At 37.4% G+C, this 25,443-nt stretch overlaps 1 protein-coding gene across 2 annotated transcripts; it reads right to left on the bottom strand.

Annotated features, from left to right (window-relative positions):
- Window positions 1-330: 330 nt before the first annotated feature.
- PCDH18 (protocadherin 18) lies at window positions 331-14,122 on the bottom strand. Of its 2 annotated transcripts, none has more exons than XM_043486300.1 (4): window positions 11,122-14,122; window positions 10,231-10,319; window positions 9,978-10,141; window positions 331-2,285 (listed from the first exon to the last, which is right to left on the bottom strand). In XM_043486300.1, the coding sequence occupies exons 1-4, from the start codon at window positions 13,606-13,608 to the stop codon at window positions 1,618-1,620; spliced, it is 3,408 nt and encodes a 1,135-aa protein (XP_043342235.1). In that variant the 5' UTR covers window positions 13,609-14,122; the 3' UTR covers window positions 331-1,617. The 2 variants fall into 2 exon arrangements, with proteins under 2 accessions (XP_043342235.1, XP_043342244.1); XM_043486309.1 differs by having other exon boundaries at window positions 10,231-10,316; window positions 11,122-14,121.
- Between the last annotated feature and the right edge of the window lie 11,321 nt (window positions 14,123-25,443).

Here is a 25,443-nt window from a genome sequence, read left to right as displayed (position 1 = left end):
CCCTGACACAGTGTAACACAGTATGCTTTGAGAAATAATTTGAAAAATGTTCAAGCAGTTACTATTGATTATTGTTTTTGTCTTTATACTTCAAATGCATTTAAATTCTTTAATTGACTGGAAATATGGTAGACTACTTCCATTCCCATTACAGATCTCAAATTCATTTCTTTTCCATTGTGGTTTTTCTTGTTTGCCAAGCCAATTGAATGTTCCCACTCTACTATTCAAAACCTAACACTGAAATACCCTCTTATGAAGGGTATGCTTCTTGCAAAGCTTTTGAATGTATATGTAGGAACAGGACTCTGATTTATGGACGGTTCTTTAGCTTTACTTTAATTTTCCTTTTATTTTCATTGACAGTAAAATTTTCTGGATACTACAATCAAGATAGTGTATTCATAGAAATAACATTAATAGAAGCTTGGTCATAAACGAGAACAGTCATAACACCAATGTCCCTTACCAAGGCATTCCACACAGAGACATAACAGCACAATAAATAAAGAATTTGCCGTTTGTCACACAACAACTAAAACAGAGTTGCAGTAAAAAACTGTAATTTTATAAATGTTCCTATACTAAAAATAAAAGCAAAAATATGGGATCATGCTCTAGAGACAAAAGCTAAGAGTGAAGAGTTATAGCAAAAAAACATTGCAAAAAATAAAAATGTTCAAGTATTGTGAGAGGAGAGAGGAAGATTTGAATGGAAGAGTTTCAGGATAAATCAATTATATTTACTACCTTAGGAAGGACACTGACATAATTGTCTTTGTCCATTAATACTTTATGCTGTTAAAATACAGACTGTTATCCGTTTAAAGGACAAGATTCTATTTCCTTGGGACACCTCTCATATTACAAGGATGGAATAAAATTCATTGTTTACCTTGATTATAAGTAGATAATACTTTAGAAGTATTCTCAAGAACAGGCCGGTGTAATGCCCTGCAATAGTAGGAGCCTGGGAATTAAAAACTGATTCTACTCCTATTTCTTTAAATCATCTTCTGTGACAGATACTTCCCAGTCCTGAAATAAAATTTCACTTCATGTTTCAATTTTACTGTAAGAACTGAACTATTAGAACTAGCAGAGAGCAGTAAAAACAATAACAACAATAATAAAATAGTTAAACAGTTTACTGATGTTTACTTTTAAAAAAAAAAAAAGGTAATGAAAAAAGCTGGATCACTTAATGGAACTAAGAATTGAATAATGCTTTAGTGGGGTTATTCCTACAGGATAACAATTTCTTCCCCAACATAACTAATCTAAGCAGTGCGTTTATTCTTTGTGGTTGAATATTATATCAGATTTGAACAGTGGCTAGTTTCTACATGATTAGGAAAGACATGTTTGTCATGGGAGTAAAAAAATAAAATTTGTCTGTTAAATTACACATAAATATAAGGTACAAATGTATTTTTAAAATACAGATTAAAATAATCACACTTGCATTGTGTACATACGAAAATACAGTATTTAATATTCAATATACACAGACACATTTATGATAAATGCAACTATTTGGCAATGCCAGTTCCTTCAGGGTTTTTGCTGTCTCCTATTTCCATCTACATGGAAACAAAAATGCTCTGCCAACATCTCCTAGCTCTGGCGGACATCCTGAAGCAGTTTGTTAATCTCAGCCACTAGCTCACTGGCATCCATGAGTTCATGTTTGCCGTCATTGAGGTGGTTAAGCACATTGTCAAAATCATCCTCTTCATAATTCTCAGGGATCTCCTCCATGGCCGGCAGCCATTTTGAAGAAGGCTGCACACTGGAGTGAGTTCCAAGTGGGGGCCCAGAGTTGTTGGTCGGGTTTTGAAAATGCGTACTGGCTGCCCAGGCCGCCACCCCCTGTGGGTAACCCACGGTCTTGGCTGGCAAAGGTCCCTTCCGGCGTTCCAGCGAGTTGGACCGGTCCATCTCACTGCACTCAGAGTAGGTGTCCAGAGAAGGGGGCAAGAGGCGCTGGAACACGCTGCTCATCTCCGAGAGCAAAGAGGACGTGCTGGTGTCCCCAGAGTCCTCCTCACTCGGGGAGTCCTTCCCAAACGTGGAAAAACTCTTCTTCTTCTCCCCAGAGTCTACAGGCTGCACGTCATCCTCAAGACTCTGATGCGGATGCTGCTGCTGGGGCTGTGCTGGGAATTCCTCCCCGGGGATGAACATGTTGCTTCTATAATCCGAGGAGGGTGAGGGCAGCGGCGGCATCCAGCACTGGTCGGAGTGTCCCAGGACCCTGCATTCTTCCGTGCACAGCCTCATAGCTGCACTCAAGGAAAGCAACAAAAGCAACAAGGATTCAGTGTTACATGTCGTGTGACTCAAACAAAATAGAAAAAATCGTAATTTTATTCTTTCAAATACACAATTTTAAACCATCATCATGATACTAACCTATTACTTTACACATTAGATGGACTATAATTACGACTTTAATTTGACTATTGATTTTATGGACCTGGTGTGTGTGTGTGAAAGTCTAAGTCGTGTCCGACCCTTTGTGACCCCATGGACTATACAGCCCATGGAATTCTCCAGGCCAGAATACTGGAGTGGGTAGCCTTTCCTTTCTCCAGGGGATCTGCCTAACCCGGGGATTGAACCCAGGTCTCCTGGACCTGGTATATATACTTTTTCTTGTCCATCAAATAAGAAAGGAGGATTATGACTCATGTACTTCTCAGGAATATCATCTGCTCCTCAAGCAATAAGAAAATGGATGAATAACTTACAAATGAAAATGTCTGGAAGAGAGCTAAGGTATGAGTGATGAAATGTCTGCTGAACATAAACTCTATGAAAACCCAGAGGTGTACAGTGAAATCCATAACTTTAGAATGCTACCAGATAAGCCTTGAGTAACACCTTTGAGTACCTTCTATAATGTAATCTGTCTGACCTACTTTAGTGGAGGCACTGAGAATATATATAGTAAACTAGTAAGTAATTATACTTATCAATCTCTCATAAAAATATACTGGATTATTTATTGACTTGTTACTTAAAACAGAAGTGCAAATTATCCTCAACTATCAGCCACCTGCAGTTACTCTGTTAAGAAGAAATCTTTTAGAGGTTTGAAATTCAAACAGTTGGAAAAGTTATCAAAAAATGAAGAATATGAAAAAACAAAAACAAAAACACTGGTTAGTTCTTCCAGATGTTATGATGCCCCATTGGAATGTGAGTGGCTACACTCAGAAAATAATCAGTGATATGAGAAAACCAGAAAAATGAAGAGGAGGGGAAAAATCTCTAAATTTGGCAAGTATATTAACTACATAGCCACCAAGAAATGTGAAGATGTAAAATACACTCCACAAAACCATCCATCTCTTTCAGTGATCGTTAGGTCCTTTCAATATCATGATTTCGTTTTAGCTCAAGTGACAGAATGCAGAAAATGCAAACTAATTATCTTAGATTTGAATTAAAACTGGATTGATATCAGCCATACTTATACATTCAGGGGTAATTCTGTAGATTTGGCTGCTTAAGAATGATTTCTCTTCCAAATTATTGCTAAAAAGGATGACTCTTGAACAATGCCAAATCCCCTGTCAGGGGAAGCAAGTTGTCAAGTGTGCTTTTTGCTGTATCCCCAGCACTAGGTAAAGTGTCTGAAGTGTCTGCATAGACTAGGCATTTGCTACATATTTTCTAATCATCAGGGAAATGCAAATCAGAACACATGATGAGAAATCACCTCCAACCTATCAGAATGACTGTAATAAAACATGAACACAAAAACCCAAAGGATAACATGTGAGGGGAGTGTGGAGAATTGGAACCTTTGTACACTGGTGTTGGGAATGTAAAGTGGTTGCAGGTACTATGGAAAATAATATGGAGGTTACTCAAAAAATTAAGAAAGAACCACCATATGATACAGCAATCCCATCTTTTGGATTTACCCATAAGAATTGAAATCAAGATCTCAAAGAGATACAGCACTCCCCCTGTTTATGAAAGCACTACTCACAATAACCCAAGATGTGAAAACAACCTAAATGTCTATCAACTATTGAATGGATAAAGAAAATGTAGTATATGCATACAATGGGATATTATTCAGCCTTAAACATGAAGGAAACTCTCTAAAATGTGATGATGTGGATGAACCTTGAGGACATTAAGCTTTGTGAAATAAGCTAGTCACAGGAAAACACATACTGCATGATTCCCTGTATTTGAGGCATCTAAAATGGTCCAATTCAGAGAATCCAGGAATGAAATGGTGGTTAACAAGCATTAGGCAGACAGGGAAATTGCTAATTAACAGACATAAATTTTCAGTTAAGCAAGATTAAGTTTAAGAGATGTGCTGTACAACAGTGTACCTACTGTAAACAATCTCACACGGCTAAACTTTGTTAATAGAGTAGATCCCATATTAAGTGTTCTTGTACAATAAAATAAAATTTTGGAAAAGATTTATGCACAAGAAAGTGAAGAGTAAATGTCGCCTTTCAGAACAGGAGATGTAAAGGACTTTGTTCAAAGGTATGGAAGTCACTGCTCTTCATCATGTGCATCTCGAAGATAATTCTGTTCTTATACCTCATCCATTCTGGGCCTCAATTCTTAATAATAGAGAAGGAGTCAGCTGAAGAACAAAAATGAGAGCAAGAACTGTGAGAAAAAATGTCTGATTGTTAGGAAGGCTAGAAATTCAAAGTACGGAAAATGATGGATCGTGTGAATGCCAATCCCATGGGAATCACAATGGGGTGAGAGCAATAGTGAGAATCCTTGTGTCATTTTGCTATGAAGAAAAGTGACATTTAAATCAGCAAGAATAAAAAATATTTAGATGTGCTGACTTCAAGCATTATTACTATTTGGGGATATTTATCAACTATTGTTGTTTATCATACATGGACAAAATCAAAAGGTGTTGAAAGTAACTGGAATACCTCCATAGCAATGAGGTTTTCTAAGCACTGAAATAACTATCAAATGGTAATTAATTTTTTCCTTAATTCCCTGAGTCTCTGAAAGTGGAAAGGAGATCTGTCTGTATTGTCTTACATCCTTTTAGAAGGAAGAGTAACAGACCTAATGACATCTCTTCAGTTGTTTTCTGGCCTTTAATTCTGTGGGAAGGTCTTAATTGTTTGATTGAATTTGTTTTGTTTTAATGTTTAATGATGGGGGAGAAAAGGAAAAATTACACAAGCTTCTAAGAATCCTGAGCATAATCAGCTTTCTAGAGAACTGAATGTAATGAAAATCACAATCAATAGCATCTGAGTAATTAAAACAACAGTTCATATGAAAAATAAATTTGGTCATAGGAATTTTTAGGCAGGAAATGCTATTTTATACTTCACAGTAAATAAATTGGGCTTTAGTTATAAACTAATAAATTAACATAAACTTTTAAAACTCAAAAATATGAAAAATTAATGAATAAAGATTAATGGCGATAAGGAGGGCTAAAATAATAGAGACGGAGGAACAGTGGCACGGAAGAGGGCATTTCTTTTTTCGTTGATATTTCAACCTTTACCCCAAGACTCAACTGTGTGAAATCATTCTTAGTGTACACAGAGCTTCGTGTCACAGATGTTCTACACCATATCCAATGAATCAGGACTTGTTGGCTAGTGGTGCAAGTGGCTAATCTCCCTTTGTTCCTTGAAAGCTCTTGTCAGGTGATTAAACTTTCTCTGAGGAGGGAAAGTCATGGGCAAACAGAAAACTCTGTTTTCCCACAGCATGATGGTGAGTTTTGTCTCTGTACTAGACCTTATAGGCAGGACAGGAAGCAGGCATTGAGTATAAGAAGATAAATATATGCCTAACTCCTATCAAACCATTAGTCATTGAGTGATCAATCTATTAAGAGCCTGCCATATGTAAAATGGTGTTATAGCTCCCGGCCCTCAAATGGTTTCCAGTATTAGAATAATTATCAAGTGTGACAAATGAGGTCATAGATGTCTAAAGTCAAACTATATGATGCTGAGACAATATGTAAAAAAAAAAAAAATGTAGGATGTCACTTACATGTGGAATCTAAAAGCTATAACTGGTGAATATAACAAAAAAGAAATAGGCTCACAGATAGAGAGAAAGAACCAATGGTTACCAGTGAAGAGAGGGAAGAGGGGAGTGGCAAGATAGGGATAAGGGATTAAGAGGTACAAACTATTAGGTATAAAATAAATAACCTACAAGGATATATACAGCACAGGGAACATAGCCAATATTCTATAATAACTATAAGTGAAGTATAACCTTTAAAAATTGTGAATCACTGTATTATATACCTATAATATATAATATTGTATAGTAACTATACTTCAATAAAAATAAAATTAAAAAATAGAGTATAGGTGGATGCTGAAGCAGTTAAAGAGCAACTTGAAACAAACTTTGAGAGATGAATAGGATTTAGATAGACAAAGTAAAGAGAAGCTAGTTTTTCAGGTAGAAAGGTGAACATGAGCAAAGGATTGCTGTGTTATGTAGAAATGACCCTGCCTATTGCAAAAGATAAAAAAAATAATAAATTTAATAAGCTAGGACTGGATTTCACTGGCCTTGAAATGTCAAGACAAACAGCTGAATTAGGTGTTGCCAGGCAACAAAAGTCAATTACTGCTTTTGAACTAAAAAAATATAAAATGTTCTGAAAAAGTTGCTCAAGCTGTATGAAAGAAAGGTTTGACAAAGGAAGAAGCTATTGGAAAGTGAATGTCACTTCACGTGCTGATACAGAAAAGCGACCAGAAGTAGGATACCAGCCATGAGAATGGAGAGGACGTGGAATTAAAGAGGAATGTTTGAATTTAGTAATCATAGATGTTACAATGATAAAAAACAATGAAATGAGCTCAGTCAAGGAGTATCGCAAGGACATCCTAGTGTAGCTAACACTTTGGGAAGAGGGAGATTTTGCAAGCATTTGTGTAGAGTTGTAATTCAAAGTTGAATGAGTAAGGAAGAAAGTATGTTGACAAACATGAGCCAACAGACAAAAATGTGTGCTGACTTTACTGTTCAGAATGCAGGGTCCTCCTGTGGGAATTAATAGAATGAATGACCAGAAATGACCCTGTTGGCAGGCAAAGCAACATAACATAATCTATATTTGATTACAGTCTAATGCAGAAAAAACAGTTGGACTAAGACACTGAAATCCTAAAAATATCCATGCTTTAAAAAACTGTGCTGATTTCTGTTAATGGCATTCAGATGTGGACTTAACATTTTTTTCTACTTGGAATATTTCCTGGGAATATACAGTTTACAAAGCAAAACTTTTACACACTAATGTGTTGAAAGAAACTACCAGTGTGAAGAATAATCCAGAATATGGGTAATGTATCATCGGAATGATGGTGATAAGTATAGATATTTGATTATGCACATTTCTATACGAGCCAAGCATACAAGAAGCTTAAGACATTTTATGGATCATTAGTGATTTCCTGGTTCTCTGTGCTTCTAGAATAGTTTCTTCAATACCCCACACAGAGACAAGAAGTTAATAAGGCAGAAGTGTATGTATTGTAATACAATCTATTATAATACAGTTACATGCCCTAGCAAAAGAGCTCTCCCACCACATACCTGGATTAAGTATAATTTTGTGGAATTGCTTTTTAAAGAGTTGTCTACATATTAACTGGTGTTATTAATGGTAATATAAAAATGAGCCTCTAACTTTCAGAAGAAATGTGACTTAGGAGGAGTCTAAAGTCACTCACTAAATAAGACTCTAGTATCTAGAGTTTATCAATATCCACCTACTATTTCCCCAATTATTCTTTATTCTTTAATACCTATTTTAATTACTTTAATTCAAGCATTAGACAACTCTCCTGCCATGAACATACCTGGCGGTGGTAACTTTGAAAATACAGGCTAGAATGAAAGAGGAGTTGTGACCTTTTTTTAAAAAAAAATTAGACCATGATTAGCTATTGAATTAGAGAATTTCAGAGTTTAAAAAGGACTTTAGGCATCATTTGGGCCTGGCAAGGTTATCTAAGCAGTGGCAGTTATTCTGTCAACTATAGTGATAAATGAAAATTGTGTCAATGAGTCAACTTTCTACAACTGAAAAAATAACTTAGGAAATATTGGTATTATACCCATGATATGTTTCCATTTTATGAAATAATTTAAGTCAGGAAATTATATTATTGAAAATTAGGGATCAATATTCAAAATTTGAGTTCCACCAGGATTATAAAATCATAGAAATTCAGCCAACTTTTTCATTTCATGGGTAAGAATAACAAAACTGTTTCTCTATGAGTAAATTGTCTGAGGCCATATATATTCCACTAGATTTTTCAAGAATTTCTCTTTAAATTGGTCTAGAGAATTTATGAATTTAACAAAAGCAAACAAAAAACCCCACCATGAGTGACTGTGTAAGCATCAGCTCAATGTACATTGATTGTAGCCCTTAATGCCACTAGAAGTCCTTCCCATACATCATCCTGTCAGAAATGCAGTATCTTTTTTTTTTTTTTTTTTTTAGAAATGCAGTATCTATTACAGTAATAGCATAATTAAATAGGCAGCATTTCATTGGTTCTCAGACAGGTAGTAAGACTTCAGAAAGGCAAAACAAATATGTCACTCAAAGTACTAAAAAAACAAAAACTGTTACTTTATATTATTCTTGATAGATTTGTGTTTATGAGTAGAGGCATGGGTTCAAATCTCACCTCTAAAATATACAAATTGCTTGATTTTGTATACCTTTTTTTTTTTTTAACCTTTATAAGTTTCTGTTTTCAAATCTTAAAAAAAAAAAAAGAACACTATTGTTGTTACCACCACCCCTAATTGCTATGCCAGAGTGCTGGGAGAGGCAGTGCCCGCACAGAGCTCCTGAGCCCAGAGGAGGCACTGGGCAACTGGCCTGTGACTGCCTGGATTAATATTAACACTGCTGCGGCTACTGCCACCATCACCACTACAGTTTAGGAGAGCGGGCGTTTCTGGTCACTGATTTCCACGGAGTTTCTGTGGCTCTCTGAAGCTCCCTCAGGTCTGTTTCCTAAACTGTCTTATTTATCTGTATTTAGGAAACAGTTGTTCATGGACTCACATAGGTAATACCATTTTGTTCTCCTTTTCTTTCATTTATCACTTCGTTTATTCATTTATCAGGTGGCAGATATTTGATCAACATTCAGTGGAATTTAGAAATATAAGTAGCCAAAGGAATAGGTTCTGAAGGGTTGATTTAATATTATAGTCTTTAGTAACAGGGTTGCTACAGTGAGGCAGTCAGTATTAACTCAGCTGGATCTGAGAGTTTCTACTGCAGGATTAGAGAGGAGGGACTCTAAGGAAAACGTGGCTCACAACTTAATAGGGTCTCCTCCATCTAGCTGTGTACTTATAAATTCCCCTCCTGGACTCCTGTCTTCATTGCAGTGGAGACATAAAATGAAAGGTGGCAAAAAATATTCCACGCTTGCCACCTACAAAGATGCATTCTTTTGCCTATTTTTAGTGATTGAAGTGGACCATTCCCTAGTGTATTTTCATCTCTGATTATGTGAGTTGGTTCCCATCACAGGAAATGTGTCCTCCAAATTACAGTCCTGCTTACCACTAGGCACCAAAACAGGCTGTCTGAATAAAAAACAACCACCCAGTAATTTGACAGAATTGCTCAAGAGTGCCCTATGGCAGTAGTGGATGGGGGAGAAAGAGGAGGGAAGTGGTGTGGTTTTCTATCCTCCTCTCCCCACTCCTTCCTTCTTGTCCTCTTAAGCTTTCCTGTTTATTCCCTTTCTCTACCAACTGATTACTATGAATTTTAATTAAACAATATAAAATTGTTTCAATTTATGTTCATTGCTGATAGTGTGCATATAGCTACTTTAGTACAAAGAAAAAATAAAAGCATGGGAGAAACCACTCACTCCACTGGTGCAGTAGACCTGAAAGTAAGGATTTATCTGTCACCACACTCTTACCTGCTGGAATTCTTCCATCTGTAAGAAACAGATCACTGAATCCTTCACCCAGCAGCCTGTCTATTGGAGAATCTCGCCCCAGATCATAATCACTGTCTCCTGCTTCACTGTCACCACGGCCACTGTCTTTCAAGCTAAATTTGTCCATGTCCTGAAGGGCATATCTAGAAAGAGAAGTCAGGGAAAGTATAGATTTTACTCTTCAGCTTTAGGTTATTGCAGATATAATAGGTAACAGGAGGGTCATTCATACCTATAGCTCCTGGAATATTTGTTTCCTCTAAAACTTGGCCTTGGCTGATATTGTCCCTGGTGAAGCATTGAAAGAAGCTGGGAGACCTGCTGGAAACCAAACAGACTGTATTGATTCCTGGAAAAAAATCCCCCAATACTCAAAAGCTTTAAGCAAGCAACTACAGTTACTACTCATTATTTCATCCTAATTAATTGAACACGTTATCTTCATTTTAAAGACCTACACATGCTAGACTCTGATAGACCATGCAGCCAAGCCACCAAACAGAACTGAAATAAGTCCCAGAGAGATTTAGATGTTATCATACAGCTGACGTTTTCTTTTTGAAAGAGGATTCCTTTATTTAAAAATGACTGATTACCTCTATTTTATTGTTCAGGTTAAAATGATCAGTTATAAAAATACATGGAAAATGCTGTAAAAATACATGGAAAATGCTGTAAAACACATGTAGTCAAAATAACATCAGAAAAATTTCAAAAGTTGAACAAATACACATGCATGTATGGGATTCTGGATGCCTCCATTTTTAAATTTTTCTTAGAGACCATAACTATGAGAATTAGAGCAAGCCCCTTTGTTTCTGGCTTGAAGTATCACAATCTGAGGATAAGGGGACTCTAATTAGATAGTCCTTTGCTAGCTTCACATTTACTTTTCAACATTACACATAGTACTTGCAAGCAGATTCTTTATGAACAACTTAAGACCAGCATGCTGAGGTGTGTATATTTGCTTTATCTACATAATGTAACGTGCATCCTATTTAATTTCCATTTTGTTAGTACTGTTACTTAGTAATGGAGACATTTAAGAACTAAGGCATAGACAACTTCTGACTACTAACAACTGAGTGTGTCAGTGAATAGGTGCAGGGTGTGATCTTACCTCAACAGCAGGGGTGGCATGGGTGAGTTCTAATGAGAAATTCTCTGGCACGTGGTTTGATGAGATGGTCACCAAACTGTTGAGGGACTGGTGACTGTTGTGACTCTGCCGGCTGCCCATTTGCCCTCTTTCTAAGGTAGGAGATGAAGACGGAGATGACCTGTGATGAGATCTGATGGGCAGGGTGCCATTAACAGTAGGCACCAATGTGATGTCCCCTTTGTGGATCTGCCTGGAAGGTCTCTTGGGGTGATGCTGGTACGTCGATTCTGCTACCCTGCAGTTGTAGGATCTAGTGTCTTTTTTTTCTCGGTTACACCTAGTTGCAAACAGCACCATAATAACCAACAACACTGCACAAATTGCTCCTAAGGAAATGATTATAATCATGGAGACATCCAAGGGTGCCTGGCTTACTGAGGTCATTGCTGTACTGGTCACCGACTCTGCATATTCAAAGATCACACACTTCAGAAGGACTTTGGTATGCAGCTGAGGATTGCCTTTGTCCTGGATGACAACTGAGAGCTCCCATTCTGTGTAGGGAACAGAGTCCATGCTTACATTGGTATGGATGTCACATGATCGTGGATCAATTACAAAGATATTCTCCTCATTACCTGCTACTATGGAGCAGCTGAGTTCTGCATTCACACCAGAGTCTCTGTCAATTGCCCTAATTCTTGTGACATGAAAGCCACTTTCAGCCCCTTTGGGGATGGAGATTTCTGCAGTGTTATTGCGCAGTGCAGGCCCTATAACCACAGGGACATTGTCATTTTCATCAATGATGGTAAGCACAACTGTGGTATTGCTTACAAGTTGCTTTGGACTTCCACCATCTCTTGCTTCGACCACAAAAGTGATCTGACTCACCTCCTCATGGTCAAAGATTCTGAGGGCGTAGATGGCTCCATTAGATGGGTCAATGGTTACATATGTAGTTATGGAACTTCCCAGGATAAAACTCTCCAAAATGGTATATGTCACTTGCCCATTTTCTGCAAGATCAGGATCTGTGGCTGTAACGGTGGTGATATACGCCCCGGGTGAGTTATTCTCTGAGATTGCAAATTCATATCGACTTCTCTGGAAGTGGGGTGGATTGTCATTTATATCATTGATTTGAACAGTAAAATGTTTTACTGTAGAGAGACTGGGTGTCCCCTTGTCCTCAGCGATTACAGTCAAACTGTATTCAGATCTCTTTTCTCTATCCAGCGTGGCATTCGTCAAGATTAAATAATTGTTTTCATAAGTCTTCTGAAGTTTAAAGTGACCATGTCCATGAAGCTTACAAACTATTTCTCCATTTAGCCCAGAATCCTTGTCCTGAACCCTGACCAAGGCAACAAATGTGTCAATAGGATCACCTTCAAAAATATAAGAAATTTCTTCTTTTCCAGGGGACATGAGGTTTATGCTAATTTCAGGTTTATTGTCATTAACATCCACAACCTTAATTATAATTTTGCAATGAGCTGGGATTGAATTTGGACCCAAATCTTGAGCCTGAACATCAATCTCATAGGATTTGGTGATTTCATAATCCACCTGCTTGAAGAGAGTCAAATGTCCTCTTTCTGAATCAATCTTAAAAGTCTCTATAATTTTGGGAGACACATGACTGCTGAAGGAATAGACAATTTTCCCATTAGCGCCCTCATCTGGATCAGTGGCATTCAGATCGAGGAGCAAAGTGCCAACGGGGGAGTTTTCTAAGAGTTGTATTATGTAAGACTGCTGCTCAAAAGCAGGGCTGTTGTCATTCGAGTCTGAAATGCTGATTTTTAGTATGGATGAGCCAGACCTCTGAGGCACCCCCATGTCTGAGGCGGTAAGCTGAAGCTCATAGCTTGACTTCAGCTCCCGATCCAGCTCTCTGACCACTATGAGTTCTGCATACTTTGCTCCATCAGTCCTGGTTCGAACCTCGATATTAAAAAAATCATTGGCAGAGAGAGAGTACGTGTGGAGGGAATTTTCCCCAACATCTGGATCAAATGCACTGTCCAGAGGGATACGGGTCCCCACTGCCGCGCTTTCTGAAATCTCAATAGGTATGAGAGATCTAGAAAACTGAGGCGAATTGTCATTAATATCCAGCACTTCAACTTCAATATGGAAAAGCTGCAGATGCTCAGTGGGCAGAGTGATCACATCAAACTCTATGGAACAGTTCAAGTTTTTCTGGCATAGTTGTTCGCGGTCAATTTTTGCTCCTATGCTGATTTCCCCGTTATCCTCGTTGACCACGAGCAGAGGAGAATTTCCCCGTTGCATGGCTCGGAAGCGAACAGTAGAAGGATTAGGTAGCTTAACTAACACATCAGCCACATCCTCTGATAGTCTTGCAATTACCGATCCAACCCTCTGCTCCTCATAAATCCTGTATTTCAAATTCTTGCCCAGCACATCCGAGTTGAAAGACACCACCAGGAGTGCAAAAACAAACGTAAAGTGCATTTTAGCATTCATTTGGTACATCGGTCAGTTTATGAGATTCCGCTCACAGAGCAAGTTAAAACAGCAAACCAATTCCCTCAACTTCCTTTGGCAACTTAAGCTAAGCTACATTTGGTACCGGAAACTTGAAAGCGTCTCTTAATAACACAGCACAGCAATTAACAGCTCGCAAACTTTTGCTTTATACACACCGTGTCACGCCTTCCAGATATTACCGGCATGGAGTCCAGTCCTTGCATTTGTTTGGCCGTTCGTCCTCTCGGCAGGCAAAGAGAGTGTCACCTCCGCGTTTTCCCCCTTGTGTAGTCGGAATCCATCTATGGCAGGGTGCCGGCGGAGTCCGCAATGGATCTTTCCCGAGCGATTCTCTCTTCCTTTCTCTGCTCGGCTGCAGACTAAACGCCCGTGATTGCTGACTCCAGTCTAAAATCTGTACAACTTCACTTCAACTCAGACAAAGCTCTCTGGCCCGGCGTGTGTTGAATCGCTTCCAGCCAATCAGCGTCCTTCCAAATCAAACGCTGATGGAGTCCCCAAAGCGAGGGCTGGGCAGACTGGAGAGGAGGGTGGGAGAAGGAGAAGGAGAGAGACGGGGAGGGGTGGGGGCGGGCGCTGGGGGCGCGGGAGAGAGCGAGTCTGGGAGAGCAGGGCCGGTGGGGGCTGGGGGAGCGGGATGCGAGAGGCTCCGTGACGGCGCCCGCCTTCCTCCACCCCTCTCCCTTCCTCCTCTGCATCTACTGCATTCACTTTCTCTGAGCGTGCCACGACAAAGGAGAGACAAATTACAGAAAAAAAACTTTAAATCAACTTCTGGTCGCCTTTATTTATTTGGTGTTTTAAATTGGCCTGGTTTTCTTAATTGCCCTTTCTTCTTCCGCAAACATGTAATCATCTTGCTTTTCATAGTCCTTAAGTACTGGTTTAACTTAAAATACCTCTAAGTGCATTTTGTTGGTGGAGGAATTTAATAAAATTTGAAAACTTGCTTCTAATTATGCTTGTTTGCCCGCCTCCTTCCCCTCCCCCTCTGTAAATACTTGGGTCTTTCTCCTTCTGTGAGCACACGCAGATTTTCTTGTGCTCTGTTTTAAAGAACAGAACTAGTAAAGAGGTTTCATTTTCTGTTTTTCTTTCATCTTTATTCTTTGAAGATAAGAAAAGGGCTGTTTTCCACTCTTGATTTCTCTTAATTAGCAAGATTTAAAGGAACACCTTAAGATTTGAAACTAATTAACAATATAGTTCTACCTTATAACATTTCTTGCCTGGAGTTTGGCCAAAATTGGCTATGATATTTCTTTGCCCTGTACTTTAAAAAATCCTATTTACCTTTGGTAAAAGACATTTCATGCTTTAGCATGTCAATTTCTACTGAAAGGTACTAGACTAACTATACATGGTGAATCTTCACAATGAATACTGGGGGGACATGGACTTAGAAATTTACAAGTCAAATTTTTATAATATATGTATTATTTATGAAAACACTTTTAGGATTTGTATTTTAAAAACCCAAAGCTTGTTTACATTGAAAAATAAAATGCCTGAGCTGAAAATTGTATTTTGTGTGCATCAAAATGCTAAGGAAATATCATGGGAGGTTTGTGCTCTATCCAGGTCACAGAAACTGATATGGTATTCTTATTTGAAAATATGATTATTTATGATGTTCTTTCTGCTCTGCAATTCCTTTTAAGTTTATCATCATGGCTCTATTCTTAATGCTTTTTTTTTTCATACCTCTTGCATTATTCCTCAGCTGTCTTCATCCACTTGCATATTTGCTGTTTCACATAATCTCACTGTCACTTTTTCCCATTTATTTTCTCCCATTCTCTATTTTGCCCCCCAGAAACATATAAAAAAAGTAATTTTCTGATTTTTCCACTTTGCTTACTCTCAGCAGAGCTCATCTAAAGTAACTAAGAAGATTCTTTCCAAAAAAGAAAGCAGAGGAGTCTCAGCGTGAATTCTCCTTCTTTTTAGGCATTCAAAAGCATTTTATAAGCCATTGTCTTTTTCTCCCCCCTTGAGAAACCAGTGCTGTGTGGCAAATTGTGCAGAATAGAAATGCCTATAATGAATGTATTTAGTACTGGGTCACGCTGATGAACATTCTGCCCCCATGAATAATACTGTTCTACAAGTTTGTAGCCCTTTCAAATTGCTGATCCTCAAACCCTATAGCAAAACTAGGAAAACTACCACAAGCAACTGGGACTTTAGAAACCCATAGCCATCTGTCCTAGATCTCTAACAATCTGAGCCAATAATTATATCAATTCAGGCTTTAGTGAACCCCTTTGCAGACACCAAAAGAGCAAAGAAAGGAATTAGTGACTATTCAAAGTTGGGGTGAAAATTCAAAGGTAATCTAATTCTATTAGTTCTAGGAGACTTTTCTTTTTGGATTTGGTAAGTCTACCTCCCAATACCCAAAGAGCAATGGTTTTGATTATCTTAATGTAAAAGACATTTTTCTTATGCTTAAAAAGTAAAAATATCTATAAAATCTTTCACTTATTTCTGACAGTGAGCTTGAACAGAATTAACTGTTGTGAAAAAGAGCTTCAGAGGTAACTTACTGAAATATTTGAAATCAGTTATAAATTAATATAAACTCATAAGAAATGTATTTCCATGAGTAAATTGTTAAAGAACGTTGAATCCTTTCATGAAGGAGGGCTTTTTTCTCTTGTTGTATCATCCTTACCAAATACTGCTTCATTTTCAGCTGGTCAGTCTCTCCCTGAGGAATTATATATACCTACATGATAGTATTTTGCTTTTGATTTCTCCTTAGTGTATATTACTCTGCTTTTTCAAACTTGTTTTCAAAAAGTACAAAATAGAAACTAAATCTTTCCTTCGAACTTTCGGTTAGTTCCAGCAATTCAAAATGTCCTTATTTGGTAGCCCTGAATAGAAAATCCTAAAAAAATATCTGTCCCTCATATCCCTTGCTGTTTATGAAAGGATTTGTGTCGGGGAAGAAAACTGATAAACTTCTGTTAGTTGTTGTCTAATGATGATTGGATTTAACTTTCTTCTTCTTGAATTTTACAAAGTCATGAAAAAGTGATAGACCCTGAAACAACTTCTTAGATATCCTAGTGATGAAGTAGTGATAGAATGTTCCTCAGTGTCCAAACTCGTTTGACATAGAGGCCTTTGTTGACAAGAGAGAAGAGGGCTTCTTCTCTTGAGAACTGTGGCATTCTGAGTGATGATAGCCACTCCAGCTCCTGGAGGAGAATCTCAGCTACTTCTATCCTGTTGTGCATATTTTATTCACAAATCTCCTTTTACCTCATCAGCCTAAGTTGGCTGAAAATTGCTAAACCTAGAGAAAAGATACCAGCTGGCATAGGCTATATATCCAGTCACTTTTACTATGTCATTTCTTGTGATAACTTTTGGCTCTTCTGTTCGTGGGATTCTCCAGGCAAGAATACTGGAGTGGGTAGTCATTTCCTCCTCTAGATCTTCCTGACCCAGGGATCAAACCAGGGTCTCCTGCATTGCAGGAAGATTCTTTACTGTCTGAGCCACCAGTGAAGCCCAGCGAAAACAAAGCTTTATAATTCTAAATCTTTAATGGTTTCTTTCCTACTGAAGGTGCTTCCCTGGTGGCTCAATGGATAAAGAGTCTGCCTGCAGTGCGGGAGAGCTGTGTTTGACCCCTGGCTTGGGAAGACCCCAAGGGAAGGAAATGGCAGACCACTCTAGTATTCGTGCCTGGAGAATTCCATGGACAGAGGAGTCTGATGGGCTACAGTCCATGGGGTCACAAAGAGTCAGACATGACTGAGTGACTAACACTTTCACTTTTCTTTTTTCCTACTGAAGAAGAGAGTAAGGGTAAGACTCAGTTGTAAAGCTCAGTATACTTCTCCATTACATCAACGATATTGACTTTTTGGTCCCAGAATACAAAATTCTAGTCACTAAAATTTCTTACAAACAGATGTCAATTTTGTTTAAATTTTTTAGTTATTAATTTGTCTTTCTATAGGATCTCACAATCTTTTTGCAAATTGGCATACTATGATAACCTTTCTCATACCATTTGTTGTGAAATGCCTTGTAGGAGGAACTTATATTCTTGCTTGTAACAAACCTAATAGTTACTCTACTATATATCTTGGGAAATGAGATAAGAGCAAAAGCTTTACCAGCCAGAAGTTGTTAAAGTTAAGTAATCTCAATACTCTGGAACTATTTACAATAAAAAGCTTGACTTTTATATGAGCTCAACTCATATACTAATGCAGGTTCCCCCAGGTGGTAGTTGTATAATCTTGAACAGTTTATTTATCTTCTCCCAATCTGGCTAATCCTGTGGGACGAAGCATTGTGTGCTATAAAGAATTCTTATAAGAATTTTTAAAATTGTGTAGAGGAAACATACAGCAGAGAGAGTGAACAGAGTAAACAAAGGTTGGTTTCCTCTTCTTAGCCTCTGTGTGTCTGTTTTCTTCCTAATTCCATTGGAGGGGTGGAGGAAGGAGTGTGAATTATAACCACAGTCCTGCTTGCTTTTCAAGCTTTTGGTTTAGATACTTACTTAATTTTATGCTGGAAAGATGAATCTCTCCCCATTTTTGATTTATGAAGGTCACTTGTGAGCCATAATTGACAAAGCTAATAGTAGTGATCCATGAAGATCTTGAAAGCTTGGTGGTTCACTGAAGAAAATTCCACAAAATCCATAAACATATTTAAGTATACCTAGACCCTAAAACTTAAATATCTTTATGGATTTTGTGGAATTTTCTTCAGTGAGCCACCAAGTTTTCAAGATCTTCATGGATCCTAAAACATAGAAATGTATTTAATACCACAATACAGGTAAAAGAAGTTCATGTTGTTCTCCCTGTATTCCATTTTCTAACCTATGCAAGAAGATAACAATATAAAATCACTGAAGAGTATGAACTCTTTATTGGAACATAGTTATCAGCATAAGATCTGGGACTGAGACATGAGAATGGATCCTAAATTATCCTGAGACTTGCAGAATAGAAATAGATGTTATGAGAATTCTGATCAAAACAATGGGATAAATGCCCACTTGAGGACCACACACCTGCAGGCAGAGCTCTGCAGGTGCCACGAGGCAGCATCCGTGGATGGCCTGGAAGAAATGGAGTCCCTGAGATGCAGTGACAGGTGCTAGGCCAGTTTTATCTGAGTGGGCAATCAGGATTTGGGATGTCCTGCCAATGGTAGAGTGCCAAGCTCCAGCAGATGACTTAAGGGCTGGCAGCAGGCAATCAACTGAGTTCAGAATACCAGGCACACAGGTAAGCTTTTCATTTTAGAATTTCAGGCCTTCTGAGCCAGACAGGTTATGAAATTAGTTTTTAACATGGAGAGAACAAGACGGGTATGCGGACCTAAGATCCAGTATTCTGGAAATGGTCATTTACCAGGAGCCTAGTCAAAATTTGAGAAAGATCACAAACTTAAACTATATGGCAGCAGGGTTGGTTTTAGGATTAATCATCGGGACTATCATAGAGGCTCTTAAATTTCTTTCTCATCAAGATGATATCCTGAGGCAGAAACTAATCCTACACACTGCGTTCCAAAAGTTACTGCTGAGAAGATTTGAGGAAATCTGGGGGACCTCAAGTCCTTCAGTGAGTTAAGTCTGAGTTCTCAGTTTACAGCATCGCTATACAGTGTACGGTCCAGAGAGCAGCAGCCTGGGCATTATCTGGAAGCTTGTTAGAAATGCAGAATTTCAGACAGTACCCCAGACCTACTCAAACAGATTCTGCATTTTAATAAGATCCTAGGCTGATTCCTATGCACATTAAAGATTGAGACACAATGCTACAAAGAGTAATCTATTGTCTGGAGTGGTTGAAACCCTAACATAATGGTACTCACATCCTATGTGAGATTTTGCTCCTCCAGGAAGTTTAGACAATTGGGACAATTGGCATATGGTGAAGATTACCACAGAAGGGCCGAGGCTTAGATTCCATTAATTCCTGAATGTAAGTAGAAGTAATATTAGAAAACTTCTCTATTTAGTTAAATTCATAGAAAGAAAAGGGAATTGAGCTTCCCTCTGGATTCAGTGTTTTATACCGGTTTTCTCCCTGTCCTCATCTATTTAGAAAGTACACTTTTCATTTGGGAGGGGAATCCTTTTCAAAAAAAGAAATCTAATTCTTTTTGAGGAGCTATTTCTGAAGGCAAAAATATTTCCAGTGTCATTACATATATGTTTATTTGTACATACGTGTATGCTTAGGAATTCCTGATTGTTTTGTATTTGTCAAGTATATATAAATGGCACATTTGCATTCTGTTTTCTTCATGCAAATAGTCCTTCTTTACTCAGTGGTGTGGGAAAGCAGATCTTGAGTACACTATTTATCCTTAACTATTTCTAGCTCAAGATTAAAAAGAAATAGAAATTGAAGTGTGACAAAAATTTATTGCCAATGCTTAAATCTTTTGTGTTCATATTAAAATCCTTTTCACATGTAGTACCTCTGAGTGTTCCCAATAAATATCTAATTCATCTAACCATTTTTTTTTTCCAACTAAGAGCATTCTACTATACATAGATTAGTGTCTACTCTTAAGAAAACATTTCTAAGAGTATAAAGAAAAACTAATATCAGTTATAAGTACTGGCATTCACTTAAATAGTAAAAATCAAATCAGTGATATTTTAGGGTATATTAGATTGGGTTAAAGCTTTTTGAAAGGCTTTAATATATTGTGGTTTTTGTTTAGTTGCTAAGTCGTGTCTGACTCTTTGTGACCTCATGGACTGTAGCCCGCTAGGCTCTGTCCAAGGGATTTCCCAGACAACAACACTAAAGTGGGTTGCATTTCCTTCTCCAGGCGATCTTTCTGACCCAGGGATCGAACCTGTGTCTGCTGCATTGGCAGGCAGATTCTTTACCACTGAGCTATCAGAGAAGCCCATTTTTAAATATAGTATGTTAAGCTTAAATAATGTCTATTATCATCAAAATTATACAGAAAACCCACTATTAATAAATAATGGCTAACTTAGTTGCAACTTCAGTATCCAATTGCTTATTTACTTAGAATTTGTGGGAAATTATTTATTTCACAGTTACCATCCACTGGTTGAACCATTTTTAAGAGGAGCAATGTAGGATTTGTAGTGCAGTAAGATCTTTTTATCAAATTAAGGGATGTTGAATTTCACAAGGAAAAGAAAAAAGTTCAAGGTATTGTCAAATAGCAACTTTGTCAAGAATAATTAAAATTTCATATAATAAAGAAAATCAATGATTAATATATTTAGAACATGCAGCAAATACTTGGCTATATAGCTGCTCTCTGGAAGTGTAAGTTCTATTCCTTTTTTCAACCTGTAAAAGAAATGAACAATTTGTACGTACTTTTTACTTAAGTATGAATGTGTGTTAGTTATACAGAAAATGTTTCAGTTGGAACAAAACTGAGGAAATTTAATAGGCCTTCATTGAAAATAATGCCTGTTTCCTCTAAGGCACATAGCAGGCTATCATCTATGTCAACATGGTGCCTTTTGATTATCATTAGTATTTATTTTGAATTTGGATAGGTTAATTATAATAAACTAGCCAAATGTACTCAATATTCTTTATCTTCAGGAATTTAATTTCCAAAGAAGATTCTCATTTAACTAGTAAAGCATTAAAAAAAAATCTGCCTAAAAGCAGTAAACCATTTTAGAAAATATATACTCCAAAATGTATTAATAATTAAAAGGACAAATTTAAGAGTTTACATTTAGAATGACTTACTCATAGAAAGTGGAGAAGGCAATGGCACCCCACTCCAGTACTCTTGCCTGGAAAATCCCGTGGATGGAGGAGCCTGGTAGGCTGCAGTCCATGGGGTCGCGAAGAGCTGGACACGACTGAGCGACTTCACTTTCACTTTTCACTTTCATGCACTGGAGAAGGAAATGGCAACCCACTCCAGTGTTCTTGCCTGGAGAATCCCAGGGACGGGGGAGCCTGGTGGGCTGCCATCTATGGGGTTGCACAGAGTCGGACATGACTGAAGTTACTTAGCAGCAGCAGCAACTCATAGAAAGTACTATCTAAAATAGTCTTACCTCACATAGCAGTTTAATGTCAAGGTTTTAAAACACAATGAAAATAAAAGTAATATTTATTAATCACTTTTATGTACCAAGTGGCTTTTGTATATATTTCCTCATTTAATTATTACTGTAATCTTGATAATGAGATGTTCATAATTGCTAGAAATATGTGGGATAAAAGTATAAAACCCAGCCAAAGTGTCAGCAAAAAAGTTTATTGTGTCAAAACACAAGATACACAGAGATAGGATACTTCTAACATTCAGTAATTAAGTGGCTTAGTAATGCCATCATGAACCACGTTTCCCCCATCCTTCTATTTGTTTGTCTTGAATGTGCTGCCATATCCTTCTTAACATGGGTTCTTTCTCCTTTCCGAGATGGCTATTACTATTCTAGGAAATGTCTTCCCACTCAGCTGAATATAGAGTTCAAAAAGGTAGTATTTCCCTTATAGAGTTTTTCCTTCTAGGAGCCTTCCACTGATATCCTCTGAAACCTCTTTTCAGGTTTATGTCTTGTGATAATCCTTCAACCTCTTGCAAGAAGAGGGGGATTGTCATAATTGGCCTAAACTAATGGAAGGACTGATGCTGAAGCTGAAACTCCAATACTTTGGCCACCTCATGCAAAGAGTTGACTCATTGGAAAAGACCCTGATGCTGGGAGGGATTGGGGGCAGGAGGAGAAGGGGACGACAGAGGATAAGAGGACTGGATGGCATCACCGACTCGATGGACATGAGTTTGAGTAATCTCTGGGAGTTGGTGATGGACAGGGAGGCCTGGTGTGCTATGATTCATGGGGTTGCAAAGAGTCGGACACGACTGAGCGACTGAACTGAACTGAACTGAACTGAATGCGTTTTAGCCCTGGAGTCCAGGAAGAGCTCTTTCAGTTCATATAAAATGCTAAAATATTGGGATTCAATTAACAGAGTAGAGGAAAGTGGTTGTTGAGTGGAGAACAACTGTTGTCTGCCACATAAATCCTAGAACCATTTTCTTATAAAGAAACTAAGATTCACAAAGTTTAAGTAATTTTTTTACACAGGTATTACATAGTTGATATTGGATTTGTGTATTTGTATTGGCATCTAAAATCTACTTCTGATATAGTAATATTTACTTGTTTCTTGGTTATTAAATGAAAAAGGCTGTCCCAGTTTTGAATTCTAAACAATGAAACTTTAGGGAAAGATATCAGTACCCACTGAGGTGCATTATCTCGTGGAAAAATATTACGGGTCTTGTAACAACAAAAAATTATCACTGTTTTGTGCTTTGGATGGTATTCTTAAAAATTATCAATGCTACAAGAGTAATTGAAGTGATTCGTAGGCAGAGATGGGAAAAATAGAAGAGGTAAAGAAAGATAGAGGTAATATTCTTCTGATTCTAAATCTCCCAGTCTCCCAGGTATCCTAGTTTCTCTGAGACCAGGTTCATCTAGAAGAAAACACAAATCAATCATTTGTGGCTTAAAAGATGCAGCTAAAAAGCCTGGGAAACTGAGAAAAGGAGAGTAGCCATTCATATTTCTATTTATGTTATAATCAGAAAGATTCCAGTGTGTGAGCAAAAGCTAACCAGGGGACTGAGACAAGGGAGTAGCATAATGTGGTACAAGAGAAACTGACCTGAGATCAAAGGAACCTACTTCCCACTCAAGGACTCTTTGATGTTGCATCATTGTTCATACCATCACCAGTCTTCCCAGTGATAAGTCACTCTCCACAAGTATTTTCTTGTGCAAAGGATAGAATCCTAAATTCAGAAGGAAGACATAAAAGTGCACCTGGATATCCTGCTTACATTGAGTACTTGGGGGATCGGGATGGGGAATACGTGTAAATCTATGGCTGATTCATATCAATGTATGACAAAAAAAAAATAATAATAATAATAATAAAAAATTAAAATAAAATAATACAGAAAAAAAAATCTTAGAGGCTCAAGAAAAGTAATTAAAATGTTTAAAAATATAAAAAAAAATTAAAAAAAGAGTATATTATTTATTTTGACAAACTTTTCTAGAAACTCTGCCTTTTGTTGCAAGGCTAGATGAAAGAAACTAACATTCCTGGCAAAGAAAGTAACATCATTTAAGGCAAGCAAATGTGCTTCATCTTTCTCAGCCAAAAGTATGGAATTTAACCATCTAAGTAAATAAAAACAATTTCTTTAAATTTTAAGAAGCATATATAACCTGCACATTAAGTCTCACAGAGGTCTGAATTTCTAACATTAATTTAATGAAATAATAAAATAAAATTCACTGTCTCCACAGTTGCCAATACAACTTTTCTTAAACAAAATGGCTATGCATTTCTGTTTTAATGTGTTATTTTAGTACTAGAAATACAGAAAGCAAAGCAAATCTCAACACCCTCCCCCCATTTTTATGCAGAGCAGTTCACCAAAGTGGGATCAAGCTGTTTTAAAATGATTTTACTGAATAGTATTAAGGTTATAGAAATCCCTGACATGCAAAAAAAGAAAAAAGTAAACATTTGAGATTTTTCAGAAATAATCAGCAACTACAACATTTGCTGTGGTTCTTTCTGTTTTGCTGGAACTCTACAGTGTTTTAAATTCAAAAGGTTTCTGCTGGCATTGGATTATGATTATTATGCAGGAGCAGATCCCAGTATAAACAGCTTGCTTGGCATTTACATATTGCTCCCACATGCTTCCATATCTGACTTCTCAGTAAGTCAGAAGCACATATTTTATTATTATGAAAAGAACACAGTTTTTCTTTATTTACTATAGAACCTTGGGTCTTAACAGACAGAATAATCTAGCACCATAGAGTTTATACAATCCCAAACCTGCAGTGATGATAGTGATAGCAATTTAGAAAGCATGCAAATATTTCTAATTCAAACTTGTATTGCTAATGCATTATCATCAAAGTTTTGTCCAATGAATTCAGAAATTCCAGCCTCACTAATTGATTTTATAATAATGAGGGTCAACCATCTGAACAAAAAGTGAGACATGAGGCAGCTTTTATTTAACCTGGACAGAGACACTGAGCCTCTCTTCTAAGGCAGGATTAACGTGACTAATCTACCATGTCTGCAGTCGCCATTGAAACTAACCCTATTTCTCCAATACTAGAAATAGCCACTTTTTTTTCATACAAAGAATATAACACCAACATTTCTGAAAAGCAGGTGTATACATCCTCAAAAGTAAAAGTAATATATAATAGAATTTCCCACAGCATCATACCATTTTACTGTCCTCATGGAGAGCCCTAAACTACCATATGGAAAACATTGTCCCACAAGCCTAAACACCCAATATCTGAGGGTTTCTTCTAATTTTGCTTGCTTCCACTCTGACCATTCATTTTTCTAAGACAGGACATTCTGGACTTCCCAATCTCATATATTTAAAAAAAGATACAACTACTGAATCCTCAGTAAAATTCTAATTTGTTGAAGATAGATCATTCACAGAACATTTTGGCTAAGATGGTTTAAAAGGTCAAGAATTTTTATTTTCATTTAGAGTTTTGTTTTTCAAATTCAGAAATGAATATTTTTGTTAAGAAGTCTACATCCTAACCTTTTTCTTTTTTGATTTTTCTGTAGGTACAGACATGGCCCTTTCTCTTCATGTCATTAAAAACCACATGGCCTTGTAAATCTTCTATAAACAGCCTGTGGGGAGTTACAAGACGAGAAGGCAGGCATGGTTTATCAGAGGAGTATGCATCATACACAGAACATCAGTCATTCCATGTAAGTCAGC

This window comes from Cervus canadensis, chromosome 1 (assembly GCF_019320065.1).
Source record: "Cervus canadensis isolate Bull #8, Minnesota chromosome 1, ASM1932006v1, whole genome shotgun sequence".
NCBI lineage: Eukaryota > Metazoa > Chordata > Mammalia > Artiodactyla > Cervidae > Cervus > Cervus canadensis.
This window is presented reverse-complemented; position numbering and strand designations above follow the sequence as displayed.